The sequence below is a fragment of the Charadrius vociferus genome, unplaced genomic scaffold (assembly GCF_000708025.1).
Source record: "Charadrius vociferus isolate BGI_N301 unplaced genomic scaffold, ASM70802v2 scaffold273, whole genome shotgun sequence".
Lineage (NCBI taxonomy): Eukaryota > Metazoa > Chordata > Aves > Charadriiformes > Charadriidae > Charadrius > Charadrius vociferus.
In genome coordinates this window covers 1,191,683-1,205,886 of record NW_009647750.1, presented here as the reverse complement: position 1 = coordinate 1,205,886, position 14,204 = coordinate 1,191,683, and the positions used below count along the sequence as shown (strand labels likewise).

Below are 14,204 nucleotides of genomic sequence, written 5' to 3'. Positions count from 1 at the left end.
TTTATATCATACTTTAAAATGAAAAGCCTTGTCTGAGAAAGAGACTGTTGCTCCCACCTGCTGCTTCCTACAGCCACAAGGGCTCCACAGCGCAGAACTCACTCACAAACAGTCCCAGCTTGGTACCCATCACTACACACTGGCACAAACTCAACTCAGCCAACGTACAGCAAGTCTGACCTCAGCTGCCATCAGCATTTTATCACAAGGCTTTGCTTGTGAATAGGGACTGCATTTGTGCTTGGGGAAAAGAAAAAAAAAGTTTGTGATAGTTTGTTGGATGGTCATATAGTCCTTGGCACGTAGCTAGTAATATCATTTGCATTTGTCAGTCAGGTGGCATTCAAGAGAAGGTCTGCAGATATACGGTTTAATACATTAAACTACACCACCTGCCTTCTAAGGTATCCTGTTCCCACCCGAAAGTTCTCAGTCATAACCCTATATGTATATGTCTCTTTTCAGTGTTGAGAAAATTAACTCTAGTAACTATGAACAAACAACTACTACTACGACTAGTTCTGCTGTTTTCGGCTGCATTTTCTCCTTCTCAACCACCTCTCCTTTTCTAGATTCATCATTCCTCATAGCTTCTTGATCATTCAAAATTACTCCACATCCTTCTAAAACCATCTGACTACTTACACTCAGCTCCTTTCAGCAGTAAGGTAGGCAAGTACAAACACCCAGACATCTACTCCCCTCCCCAGGACTACCATTCTAATCTTGATGAAATATCCACCTGTTTGGTCTTTCAAACCTGTGACAGAGTGAAGGGGAATTATGGAAGCACATTTTCAGGGTACTCTGAACACACGCTGTCCCTCAGCTGTATCATAGTGTATTTCGACCCTGACCTGCAAACAGACTGGCAGAAAACATCAGTAAGATGGTGGGCAGCTCTAGTGACCTCAAAGAGCTCTGCATGGGCTCCAGCACTGCTTAGACGCATTGAGTTATGAGATTTCAGCCTGACCACTATCACAAAGATGGAGCCATTCAATAAGCGTTACAAATACAGGCTGGGACCTGGAAGATTTGATGAGGTCATTGGGTCATTTTTTTTCTCCTCAACACTCCTGAAATAATAAATTAGGAAATTCTACTTCTGAATTACTCCTGAATAGCGAAGACAATCCAGCTTACCTGCCCTATCGAGGGAAAAACAATTAAAAAAACTACCCTCCGCCCCCCGCAAAAAAAAAAAAAAAAAAAATCAGTACATATGCACAGAGCAGAAAACCACTATGTTCGCATAATCATTTGATGAAAGAAGTATTTCAGAAGTAGCTATAACCATGGGATCAGTTTTCATAGCCATGTTGAATGGGTGGCAAAGCTAAAAACCCTTTCAATTTCCTGAAATTTGCCAGGAGAATCACAAGGTCAGGACAATGAAGTTCATTTCAACAGCAAGTTCCTGTTTCCACAGGATTCCTTTGGTTGTTTTTCATAGTCTAATGAGAAAACCTCAACAACTTGCCCCAAAGTTCCAGACAAAGCTAGTCTAACATGGTAGGAGGTCGCAAGTCTGCATCTCCATTGTCTTTGCCTTCCTCTCTGTTAGTTCTGCCTTCCATTTTCCCCATCCTTATTCTTCATTGTCTTGATTATTCTGGACTTTAACTCTGAATTTTTTTACACAGAACTCCCCTTCAATACCTGCTGCTCAGATCAGAACTGATTTGATTGGATCTGGATGCTAATTTAGGAGCTATATATTCCCTTGGAAGAACACCAGTGAGAATGAGCTAGGTGCCAGGGTTTCACAAATGCACTGATAGGTGACTGGGCTTACATATAACATTGTTTAACTGCACACAGCTGTCAGATTTAGTATCAACTGTTACTTGGTCTTCAAAAATAAAAAGTGAAATTATTTCTAGCAGATGAACAGAAACTACTCAAAAATGCATCCTTATAGCACCGTTCCACAATTCTTACTGGGCCAAAGAGAGATCCTCATACACAATTTTGAGCATATTACCACTGAATTTGCAGCACTTTCTTGCACCTAGGAAATAACCTTTCACATAAAAAATATAATGTTTCATATCAGGGTATAATGGCAAAATGGTATCTCACGGGGAAGAAGGAATGATTATATTCAAATAAAAGACTTTGAAGACAAAATGTTAATTTTATACTTACTTCCCCTCCCCTCTCTGCTTTAAAGCCTCCCAAATGACTGAACTTAATCTCTGTTTACAGCACTGTAGACGATCGTGGCCAGGTTTTCCCCCACAGTTAGAATACTTTTCTGGTGGTTCCACTCTGGGCCCTAAATTATTTGGCAAAATTCTCTACATTATATTCTAGAAGAAAATTGGCTCTGGGAGATATCAGTTTCTTGCCACCCACCCCCAACAAGATGGGATGGAAATGCTTATTAAGGAAGAGTAGTGGGAAATAACATTCAGATGTATATAAAAGCACTGGTGCCCCTGTTGCTGCCAAAAATGCCCTGCTCTCATTTTGGAATCAAACAAACAATTTAACAGTGGCTGCAAATCACAAAGCACAGCCGGGACTGCAACCACCAGTAGTGGCACACTACCAGGTCTCGGCCCAATGTGGAATATGGAAGACGTCTCACTTTATCTCACTCTGCTTGCATCTGCATTGCTTTCAGATAATAAGCTTTAGAAAAACAACCATTTCCAGTTCCCAATAAATGACACTGGATGAGCTATGTGCATTAATCAGAGACACCAGCTGTTAATTTTCACTGTACAGCACTGGGAATGAAGACACATCATCTTCAAAAATGGCTTTTTCTTTTGAGAATTCTCCCAACTGAACATATACTAAAAATATATTCTGACCAGATAAAATTTATGCAGGAAAAGACGACAGTTCTTGATAGATGCGTTGTTCTAAAAATCTAAATACTACCTTTACACTAATGGCACAACGCAGGGAAGTAAGAGGCTTTGTGCTCCCCCTGCTGGCTTCGTGGTAAACTACAATTTTATTCAGCGAACACAAACATTACCTTAAGCTGACACAAAACTGAGGACGTTTCAGAATTTATACAGAAGCTATATACGTTTTAAAAGGTGGCCTGCAGAAGTACAGTGTGTTAATTTCGGTAATCAGCTATTGACGATAAATATTCCCCTAGAATCTCTCATGCATTTCAGAAACATAAGAAAAAGCATATTTTTGAGTTACTGGGGTGGTTTTTTTGGTTGTTTTTTGTTTGTTTGCTTTGGTGGGAGGTTTTTGTTTTTTCAAAGGTGCCCCTACTCAAAAATAAAAAATAAATTTACTATAAGGAAAAGGAGAAAACCCTTTGGGAAATGACTGGTCTTTGTAAATATTTTCTATATCCATTTAATTCCAAATGAGAAATGCAACATTGAAGACTATTTTACTATAGGCAATATTTATTTGTTCATTTTTATAAAGTAAAACAAAATTTTAAATGTAGCCATCAAACCTAAAAGCAGAATTTTAGTCAACATTTAACACCGCGTGTGCTCAAAGGAGATACGCCATTTTACAATTCAGTAATAGCTCCTGATTCAGTAACACATAAAAATAACTGCACACACAGGGACACACACTGCTACAGAACTGGAAAACATGTTCTCTGTTACTTAGTGCTACAATGGCTTTAAAAATAAAACCTGAAATGGGAAAAAAAGTAAATTAATTTTTGTACCACCACATACTTAAATATCTACTCCAAAGATTTTAAATGTTAGGATGCTTAAAAAAAAAAAAAAATTATAAAAATTCCCATCTACTGCCCCCAGTGAGAAAAACTAAAACTTTACCTTATCATACAGCATCCACCCAATGTATTTTAAGTAGCTATCATTTAAAAAAGCATCTGGGTATGTTTTAATCCAGCTACCAATTTCTTCAATGCAAGTGGCTCGGATCTCGGGGATCACATCACTGTGAAATTATAAAATTGTAATATTAATACATTAAAAATGCCTAATATATATTAATTATATTATTTGCAATATTTTTATTTTCTGGAATTGCAGAAGCATGTATAATCAAAAATATTATAAGTATTTTCATACTAATGTTCTAAGTTATTCTTCAATCAACAATTCGGCCACTTTTAGCCATGTTTTATGCAATAATTATTTCATAACTCTGGATATCTTCTCAATCACAAACACACTGCTCTATAGCCAGCAGGAAGAACTTAGGAAAGATACTCGAGAGGTCTTTTCATAAGCCCAAATTCTTTGAAATAATTTAACTGCTACACTTGCCTTGACACCATCAGTGCCTCTGGATGCTTAACTTGATTCTAGTATCTGGACAATCTGAGCAAGAGTTTCTTGGGAATGCAGATACACATCACAACTTTATTTTTATTCTTACCGGTAACGGTTTAGAAATGTCCCTTTGAAAATAGCGTTCATCATGTTCTGTATCTCTAGGAGCTTATGCTCATACTGAAATACAAAGAGAACTGGTTGTTAATATTGGTCTCACAATTCACTACACATGAAAAATTTGCATCAGTGCACTTAAAATACTACTGTGGTACAATCTGCCATCATTTACACATGGTACCAACACAAAACAAGTGGTCTGTATCTACACTAGCAACTGGCCTTTTTGTAGCTACATTCTAATGAAAGATTTATCATATACCAATTACTAGCCTGTATAACAAGGTACAGCACATAGTATGTTTGATATAGTGAGTCTTAATCTATCGATACACAGAAAGATACAACACAACTATTAAGTAACATTCACACGTAAGTCCAAATTCTCTTTTTATGCACTTAAACAGAGATGGAAGAAAGGCAGACATGGGAATTTTCAAAATGCACCCACTCCAAAATGAGTGTGTATTTTAACCGAGCCCTGAAAATCCAGTTTTTAACCTCCGGTAACCTAAGCCACTTGATAAAAACATTCTCTCATCAACAGCATCAGGAAGACAAGTTTGTTCCCCCCTTCCCCCAACACACACATTTGCTCTGTTTTTCCCCATAAAATCAGATCTATGATCATACTAAAAACGCCTGTCTCACCCAAACACTAATTTCCACAGAAAAGGGTTGTTTCTATAACAGAGAAGTCCATGGGCATCCAAAGCTCAGAACAGAGATAACCGATTTTAAGGTCAGCAGAGAAGGCACTATGCTTGATGTTCATACATCAAGTCACCTCTGCGCTCAAGCCAGAATTATTTCTTACAGTTATGGGCCTGTCTCTGGGAGTTGATATGGAACTCTCTGGCTGAGCAGGGAAGAAATGACAGAAACTGAACAGTGAGAAACATACAGGTCATACCTAAAGTTATGACCGATTTTACAACGCATTACACAGAGAGGACGGCTATCCCATGTCCTTTTGCATTCACTGAAATTCAGTTCAAGAGCTAACATTTTGACTTATAATTTGTATAAACATATGCAAAACTGCACTTCCACAACACCAGAGCTACTAATGCAATTACATGTATGCAGAAATCCATATTTGTGTACAGACCAAGGGCTAACGATGCCAATTTAGAGAAGTTATTAGTAGGACAGACATCAAAACTTAACAGTACATAGGTCAGTTATTACCTTAATCATTTTTGTACCTCTTAAACTAGCCAGTCACGACCGCTCCGCACCATGCATTAGATAAAGATATAAACCTCAAAGAACTGCAGTAAGCCAAAAGCAGGGTGCCAGCAATCCCTCTTTTTATATCTTCACACATTTGCCATACAGGACAGCTGCCTAACCTCTTTCCTTTTTCTCTCTAGTTGGTCAAGTCTATAATTGGTCCTCTTGCCACTTATCCTCTTCTTCTCCACCTCATATAATCTTTGAGCATTGTGCTTGTTGACATCAAGGTTCAGATGTACGCTTACAACTGCTGTCAGAAGTTTCATTGCTAAAAAGGAAACAAACCCAAACCTCAGAAATACATAGCATAAATACACTCACCACTTTACCGCAAAAAGGATATGGTTAGCCAAAGCAGTTTATCATCCAAAATACGAACATAACTAGATTACAGTAATTTGTTTTAAAATACAGTGTTTATTTTAAAGGCAGACAATGATCAAAAAAGGAAAATTTAGAGATATTACTGGCGATTTACAACTTGTCCAGAGTTCTAGCCAGAGGTCTAGTCAGAGATGTAATTTACTGGCTCTCTTCTTAGTTTATATTATTTTGATTTTTCTGCAAAAGTATCTAGAGTTGTGGAACTGGTGATTTTCAGTACCCCCCCCAAAAAAAAAAAACAAACCAAACAACAGTGAAGCTGCCCCATGAAAGGCTGGGAATCTTAATATTTTACTTGAATTGACAAAAATTCTTATTTCTCTAAGGATCATTAGATGCTGGTTTGCACAGATTTCAAGCGTGTTTTTTTGAGTCTTCAAAGCCAACAGTGTGCTTTAGAACAAATTAAACTGTGTTTTTCACATAGCAGACAGGGTATTTACAGGCTTTAGAAAAAAAAAATACTAGCTTTAGTATCATCATGCTGCATGAAAAAAAAAGTGTTACAAGCAATGTTCTTTTTAGCACAGGTACCACAAGAACAGCTCTCCAAAGGAAGCTTTCATAGGTGAAGCATTTAATGAAACCTCACCATGCTAATTAGTGGAGAGAGGAAAATAACAAAATAGAAAACTGACTGTGAAAAATAAGTTACTGAAAAAAAAAGAAGAATCAGAACACAGCAAAATTCTAAAATTAGTCACACCAGATACTAAAGAAATTTTCTTTAGAAAGAAAAAATGGTCTAGATCTATCATACATGAAGCATCCAAATTCCATTCGGATACAGATAGGAACAAATTATTTATAGTACAGTAACACAAGTTAGGAGGAAGGCACTGTCAATGCATAAGAGAACAACTGCTCCAGTAAAGAGAGCTTTTCAATTTTGAGCAGTTTTGTTTGCATACAAGTCAACAAAACTCACATTCTACAGCAACTCTGTAAGTTATTTTACCTGCCAAAGTGCTTGTATGTCTAAATGCTCTGACCATGGAGTCTGCTAAGCCTGTAAGCAGCGAGATGATAGTGTCCATCAAGTAGCTATCATACAGAATGCTGCACTGGCACTGTTGGACAAGTACTGCAATAAATTCACAGAAATTGGCCTTGAACTTTTTCCAATAGGGTCCTGTTCTGATCAGCGGGTAGTCTTCATTGTCCTGCACAAGAAAAAAGAGTCAAGAGAAAACACAGTAATTAGTTATGTTTGTGCACACTATTTACATCTTTCCCACTGAACATCAGACAGGATTTTGCTGACAGTCAGCTTCACCTCAGCTCCCCAGAAACTTTGTTCATGGTTATTACACAAAGTAGGGACATGCAACTAGGTTACAAGCCAGCACAGATACAAACTAGCCTCACCAGAGCTACACTGTCATGATAGCTCACATCTGAAAACAATGTATGTGAGGTAGCTGTCACAGAAGAGGGCATGTGAAGCCACAGCACAAAAAGTAACTTCCACTGGCATAAACCCTGAGCACTCCAGGCCTCTTCTACTTCCTCACAGGTAGTAGTGCTTCCCCACTTCCCCATCCTTCCTGTTCCTGCAAGTACATGGTCAAATTCAGGAGGAAACTGAAGCGACTGAAAAAAGACCCAGCTACTTTGCCAGACTGCTTTTCAGTGGTATCAGCTCCCCAAGATGGTTCAGCATGTAATTACACAAGTGTGTCTTAAACAAATGACCTGACCCTGGGGAAGTGAAAATAAACAACCGTGGTGTGGGGCAGAATGGGACTGTTTTGCTCAGCAGCACTACCAGCTTAAGGAGTTTATCAGGCTAGAGCTTAATGACAAATACTGAGTCACTCACCTATACCACCAGCACCTCCAAAGACCTCCACAGAAACCATGAGTATACAGTACCTTTGATGTTATCAAAAAGCAAGTTACAATAAAGCCACAAGAGTGTTTACAGTACAGTTGATACTGCCAGGAAGAAAGCAGACAGATGGCAGTTCAAATGACTTCTCACACAAAGTGGTGTGCATCGTGTGAAAAGCACACTAGGAAGACTTTGTAGATGCCAACCTCAGGCACTGTGAACATTTATTTCATTTGCTCCTCACGGATCCCAGGAATGGCTCTGAACATTAACTTGCATCCTGATAGTTTCCAGGTGTGAATGGAGCCAGGTAATTCCAAAACTTCACTCACTACGGAAAACATCATCTTTAAGGCAGGCCAATACACAGCTGGCCCCTCAGTTGGTCAAACACCTTCTCAGATGTATTCTAATAGGCAGCTTCACACCCAGAATAACCTTCTGTACTTACAAAGTGCATTTTATGCTCTTCTCTCGTAACTTTGTTTCCAAAGCACAGCACTCACTGCTTTCTTGAAAAATAAACACAAACACAGACTGATCTCGGGGATCTCTGCAACCCAAAGCACATTAGAAATCCAGAATCTGGGATGAGTTCCTGACCAGATTGCAAGAGTCAGTTCGTAGCCTAACAGTAGTAGCAAGTGCTGAGACAGAAAAGGAAGTCTTCCGCAGACCCCATTAAATGGTGCGTGACACAGACAGCAGAAAGACAACCTACAACCTTCAGGAAGTACCTACTTGATCTCGGTAGCTTACTCCTCAATCTGAAAAGCAGCACAAATAGAGAAATACATCTCACTTTTTAAAAGCATTTCTACTGTCCATGTCTATCATACGGGGATACTGGTCAATGGTAACGTGCATACTGTAAATATATAGACAGCACAATGGGCATACCACCTAAATTTAGACACTAAAGTTGGGATTCCCTTGGATTCCCTCCATAGCCAGTAGAGAGAAGCAACCCTACTTTCAGAACCCACGTCAGATTAGGCACTTAACGTGGGTTCTTCCAGAGAACCATTCAAATCATTCAGCTGAGGCTCCTGCTTTCACTCATCCTGGAAATGTTTCTTTCTTTCCTACAGAGCCTATGGAAAGAGGAAAGTCAAAGTGAAGTGCCAGCAAGGAGTTAAGGTGAATTCCCCACAATGCTGCAAGTCTTTTATGGGAAGAGGCATTACAGAAAAGCTGTCTCTGGGGGGGAATTTGGTACATAAGAAGTTAACAACACTGATGACACTTATCTCCTGTTCGAACCCTGTGGAGGGGAAAGTGGACAGGCCAGTGTGAAAAACAGCAGAAGGAGGGAGTCTTGTGACAGCAGGACTGCCCTGGTTTTGCTCAAAGTCACAGGAGCAAAGGAATACGCAGATAAATGGCTTCAGCATGGAATCTTGAAGGCTACAGTACCTAGAGTGAGACCTTTTGCTTAATTATCCTCAAAATGAATATTAAGACGACACTCCTAAGTATGATAATGAACAAAAAGAAGAACATGCTAAACATACAAGACTATAGTACCCGAATCTCCATCCAAATCATACGAAAACATCACCCCAGGGAGGGGATCAGATAAGGTTAGGATATAAGGGGCAATACGGAGGGTACCTGTATAGACATATACACACACATGATGGAGATCTCTCTCCAGGAGATCTCTCTCCAAGGAAGAAGAAACTTGAGACCTAGACGAGACAGTCAACGGGATGCGCTCCGCTTCCTCTACCAAAACAAGGACACCTTCTTGGTAAGCATTGCACCTTCACCTCTTGGTGAAAGAACTCCTGGGATAGCATTTATTCATTTGTTTTGCTAGCATTATTGTAGCATATTAGTGCTATTGCAGCTAGTGCATTTATCAACAGCAATTCCGAACCTGTTACACCTGTCGCTTCAATAAATCATTTTCTCTTTTCAACTCTGCTAACTGTCTTAGTGAAAGTCCTTTGTGGGGCTCTGAAATGGGCAAACATTGAACTGTTTCAGCAAAGGCCTTTAGCAGGGCTCTGAAAAAGGAAATCATTTATCTTTACAGCTTTGCAATGCTGTCCCAGTGAAGGCCTTTGGCAGGATCTGAGACAGGCAAATGCTGAGCTGTCTTAGAGCACTGGGCTCTGAAACAGAAACAAAACTAACACCCTTTTAACGCAACACTGTTTTCAAAATATTCTTCCAATCAAAAGTTTATGTTTGCAAGAGAATGTTTTGATGAAACAAGCCTTTGAACAGATCTGTCTGTCAAGCCTCTGTGTGCATACATGTGGGTGCTTGTATGCACGCACGCACGCGTGCAGAGCTTGCTGGAAGGGATGGAGAATGCTCCTGAATACCACTGCAACTTAACACACACCACTGTGTTCAAAATGCTATAGGAGCAATTCATTACATCCACCTCAGCAAGTCACCTTCGCCTCCCTTTAAAACCAATAGCAAGAAACAGGCACTTCGAAAGTGTGAGTACATTCACGCAAACCAGAAGTCCTAAATAGACCAGATGAAGCAGACCTCAGAAGTGCATGATTATCTCCATTCGCTAATGCGCAGTTTAAGATGACTAGTTCTGATGTATTTGCCTACACTGGAAACAGGAAAATACAGCCACAGAAAATGCTACGCTACAGTTGCAGGGAACTCCAAAAGAACCTTACCATATCCACTGGCCAAGTAACCGTCAGGATCCAAGGATATGCCACGAATTTCTTGTACTGCAACCCAGTCTCCTGTAAATCATCAGACAAAATTTTAAAAGCTTTTTAATGAAATGGCACAGTTAATTCATGAAAACATCACAAACCACGCATCATATTTAAAAGCCTATTAAAACTTAAGATAATTTGTATTACATGTGGCTCAAAATCCAATGCATTAAACAAAATCTAATCCCTTCTCATCTTATTAATTTTATTTATAAGCAACTATAGAAGAAAACCACACTTTTGTATAAAACCTGAGTTTTCTTGCTACAAGTAAAAGACAACTTGGTTTTAAAATTTATAAGCAAACATATACAAGGTATAATCCTGATCATTAATTCTGTGGTATGCCTCCCCAGCAAGTGTAAGTATATATCGCTTTCCAACATTTAGTACCTAGATACTGTAAAACATCTAAACTCTAGAAGATCATTCTGAGTTTTTCAAATTATAGAGAAATGGCTTCAGTACTACTGTGACTTACTTCAGAGATGTTTCCTCAACTCTGCAATTATTCCAAGACAAAAGGCATGAAATCTACATCTCTATTAGGCTCAGTGAAGCACAAGTGTTCCTGTCCTCATCTGGCTGTACAGTTATGCATCAAACTTAACTCTACCATTGCTAAATATTTGAGCAACAAAATGGGAGAGGGAAGGAAACCTACAAAAGAACAAAGAACTGCTGCAAGAAATAAAATGCCACGTACAGGCAGAAAAGCAGAGAGAGAAAGAGAAGGGGGGGAGGGAGTGTAGGGTATTTGGGGGGGTTTTGTGCACTTTGGTTTTTTTAACACATGGATGAGATCCCTCTGAGCCACCCTTTTTCCAGACTAAACAGGCTTAAGTCTCTCAGTCTCTCCTCATATGAAAGATCATTAATCACCATTGTGGTCCTTTGCTGGACTCGCTCCAGTAAATCAATCTCTCTCCTACTGGAAAGCCCATGTCATGGTTTGGCCTCAGCCAGCAACAAAGAACCACGCGGCCGCTCGCTCCACTCCCACAGCCATGGGGAAACAAAAATAGACAGGGCAAAACTTGTGGGTTAAAATAGTGCAATTTAACAGAACAGCAAAAGGGAAGATGAAAAGAAAACAGTAACACCGATAAAGGGATATGAAGAAGCGATTACAATACCACCGCAAAGTGCACCAACCGGACCCACATCAGGACTCACATCAGGACCCACATCACTGCAGCCCACCCCCCAGTGGTGACTGCTCTCCCCTCCCCAGCTAGCGCCTCTTATAGCCCGGGCATGGGCCACGTGGTATGGAATACCTGCCCCCTGCCGGCTCCTTGGGGAAATTAACCCCATCCCTGCCGGAACCAGGACAGCCCAGAACTTGACTCAGCACTCCAGATGTGGTCTCACCCGTATGAGTAGAGAAGAAGGATCACCTCCTACGACCTCCTTGCAATGCTCTGCCTAATGCAGTCCAGGAGGCTGTTGGCTGTTTTTGCTGCAAGGGCGCATTGCTGGCTTGTGTTCATCTGATCATCCACAAGGACACCAAGACGCTACTCTGCAGAGCTGCTTTCCAGCCAGTCAGCCCCCAATGTGTAGTGGCACATGGGGTTTCCTGTTGTAGAACTTCACAAGGTTCCCCTCTGCCCAACCCTCCAGCCTGCTGAGGTCCCTCTGAACAGAACAACCACCTGGTCTAGCAGCTACTCCTCCCAGTTTTGTACCATCTGCAAACTTGCTAAGAGTACACTCTGCCCTACTTTCCAGGTCATTATTAAAGATGTTAAACAATATTGGAGCAAATATCAAACCCTGGGGTACACCACAAGTAACTAGCCTTCAGCTGGACTTTGTGCCACTGATCACTACCCTGTGGGCCTGGTTGTTCAGCCAGTTTGCAGTCCACCTCACTGTCCACTTACCTAACTCGTACTTCATCAGCTTGTCTATGAGGATGTTATGGGAGACAGTGTCTTACTTAAGTCAAGATAAACAACATCTGCTGCTCTCTCCTCATCCACCAAGCTAGTCATTTTGTTATAGAAAGCTATCAGGTTGGTTAAGCATAACTTCCCCTTTTTAAATTCAGGCTGACTACTCCTCATCACCTTCCTGTCCTTCATGTGTTTGGACATTATTTCCAGAATTAGTTGCTTCAAGGTCCCTTCCAGCCTAAACCATTCTATAATTCTATGATCACCTTGCCCTTCTGGAAAACAGGAGTGACATTTGCTTTCTTTGAGTCTTCAGGAATCTCTCTCAGTCACTATGACCTTTCAAAGATAATCAAAAGGGGCCTTGCAACGACATCAGCCAGCTCCCTCAGCACTCCTGGGTACATTCTGTCACACCACATGGTCTTAATGTATGTTCAATCTGCTTAAGTGTTCCCTAACCCGATCCTCCTCCATGAAGGGTAAGTAGTCATTGCTCCAGACTTTCCTTCTGGTCTTGAGGACCTGGTATTTCTGAAAACCAGTCTTACTAGTAAAGACAGAGGCAAAGAAGGTACTGAATACCTCAGGCTCTTCTGTGCCCTTTGTCACCAGGGCCTCCACCCCATTTAGCAGTGGGCCTGTGTTTTCCTTGGTCTTCCTTTTGCTGTTGATATATTTGTAGAATCTTTCCTTGTTGCCCCTCACATTTCTTGCCAGACTCAACTCCACTAACATTTCCCACTAACACTAGTGAGACTTTTGGGCCGAAGCATTGGTACATGGATATAGTGTTGCAATCAATTAATAGAACAGTAAAGCAATGGTTAAATCACTGAAATGATCAAGAATGAAGAACTACAGAAAAACATTTAATTTTCCAATCCTCTGAATGCTATAAACAAACAATATAAATCAAAAGGCAAGATAAGGTACTCAAGCAGACATCTGGTAATATTCTCCACTCTCATTACTACTTTCATTACTATTATCATTTGTTCTCAAAAAATATTTTCAAAATGACAGTAGTCCTATATGGCACTAATCCTCAACTAAGTTATGTTTCCACGTTATTTATGAAAAAGATGAGAGAGAACTACATGCAAAAAGAAACACAAAGAGGAAACAACTCACTTGAAAATTACAAACTACTTTTCTCTTGCTCTTATCATAGTTCTGCTTTAGAAGAGATTGGTTTAATCCTCAAGCATTTTTTCAATCACCTAATGAATGAGGTTAATATAAAAATGGTTGTTTCATACATTTGTGTTGTTTTTCTCCTATATTAACACTGGCTTAATACCAGTCACAACATATCAATTAGACAAGCTGAGAGATACTGTCTTTCTGGGAAAGTAACAGAAGACTGGCAAGGAGGACTGTAAACATGATCAAGTGACTTGCAGCTGAAGGTGTCGAAAAACACATCTCACTAATTGTTGTTTAGTCTTGTGTTCTTGACATGTAGAACACCTGCACTTAGATAGCATAGGCCTGTGAAGGATTCAGAGGCACCTTACTGAACATGCTTGAAATACCTGCCCTGCTGTCAGAAAGATTAAAGCACAGTGGAAAACTATGCCTCCTTGAATCCCTGATAAACAAGCAAGAACAGCAGGTTCAAACTCATTCTCTCTCACTAGCAAGGACTCTCATGCTAAGAAGGAAAAACTTTCTAGCAAGGACAGAGCTCCACGGTGCCTGCGTTCCTGCTTGCTTGCCTCTGCCTGGGTGCTGCTTCAGAGATCCCCCAGTTCGCGAGGTATAGCAATTAAATTTA

The 14,204-nt window shown here is 40.2% G+C and overlaps 1 protein-coding gene across 1 annotated transcript in view; it reads right to left on the bottom strand.

The window, feature by feature from the left end:
* Positions 1–14,204, bottom strand: part of LOC104283886 (cohesin subunit SA-2-like) — a 60,847-nt gene that overhangs the window by 36,683 nt on the left and 9,960 nt on the right. The window contains exons 6-10 of the mRNA XM_009882121.1: positions 10,476–10,547; positions 6,946–7,150; positions 5,720–5,871; positions 4,351–4,424; positions 3,783–3,906 (exon numbers count right to left, since the gene is read on the bottom strand). Coding sequence (XP_009880423.1) covers positions 3,783–3,906; positions 4,351–4,424; positions 5,720–5,871; positions 6,946–7,150; positions 10,476–10,547 — 627 coding nt within the window. The remainder of the gene's footprint in view (positions 1–3,782; positions 3,907–4,350; positions 4,425–5,719; positions 5,872–6,945; positions 7,151–10,475; positions 10,548–14,204) is intronic.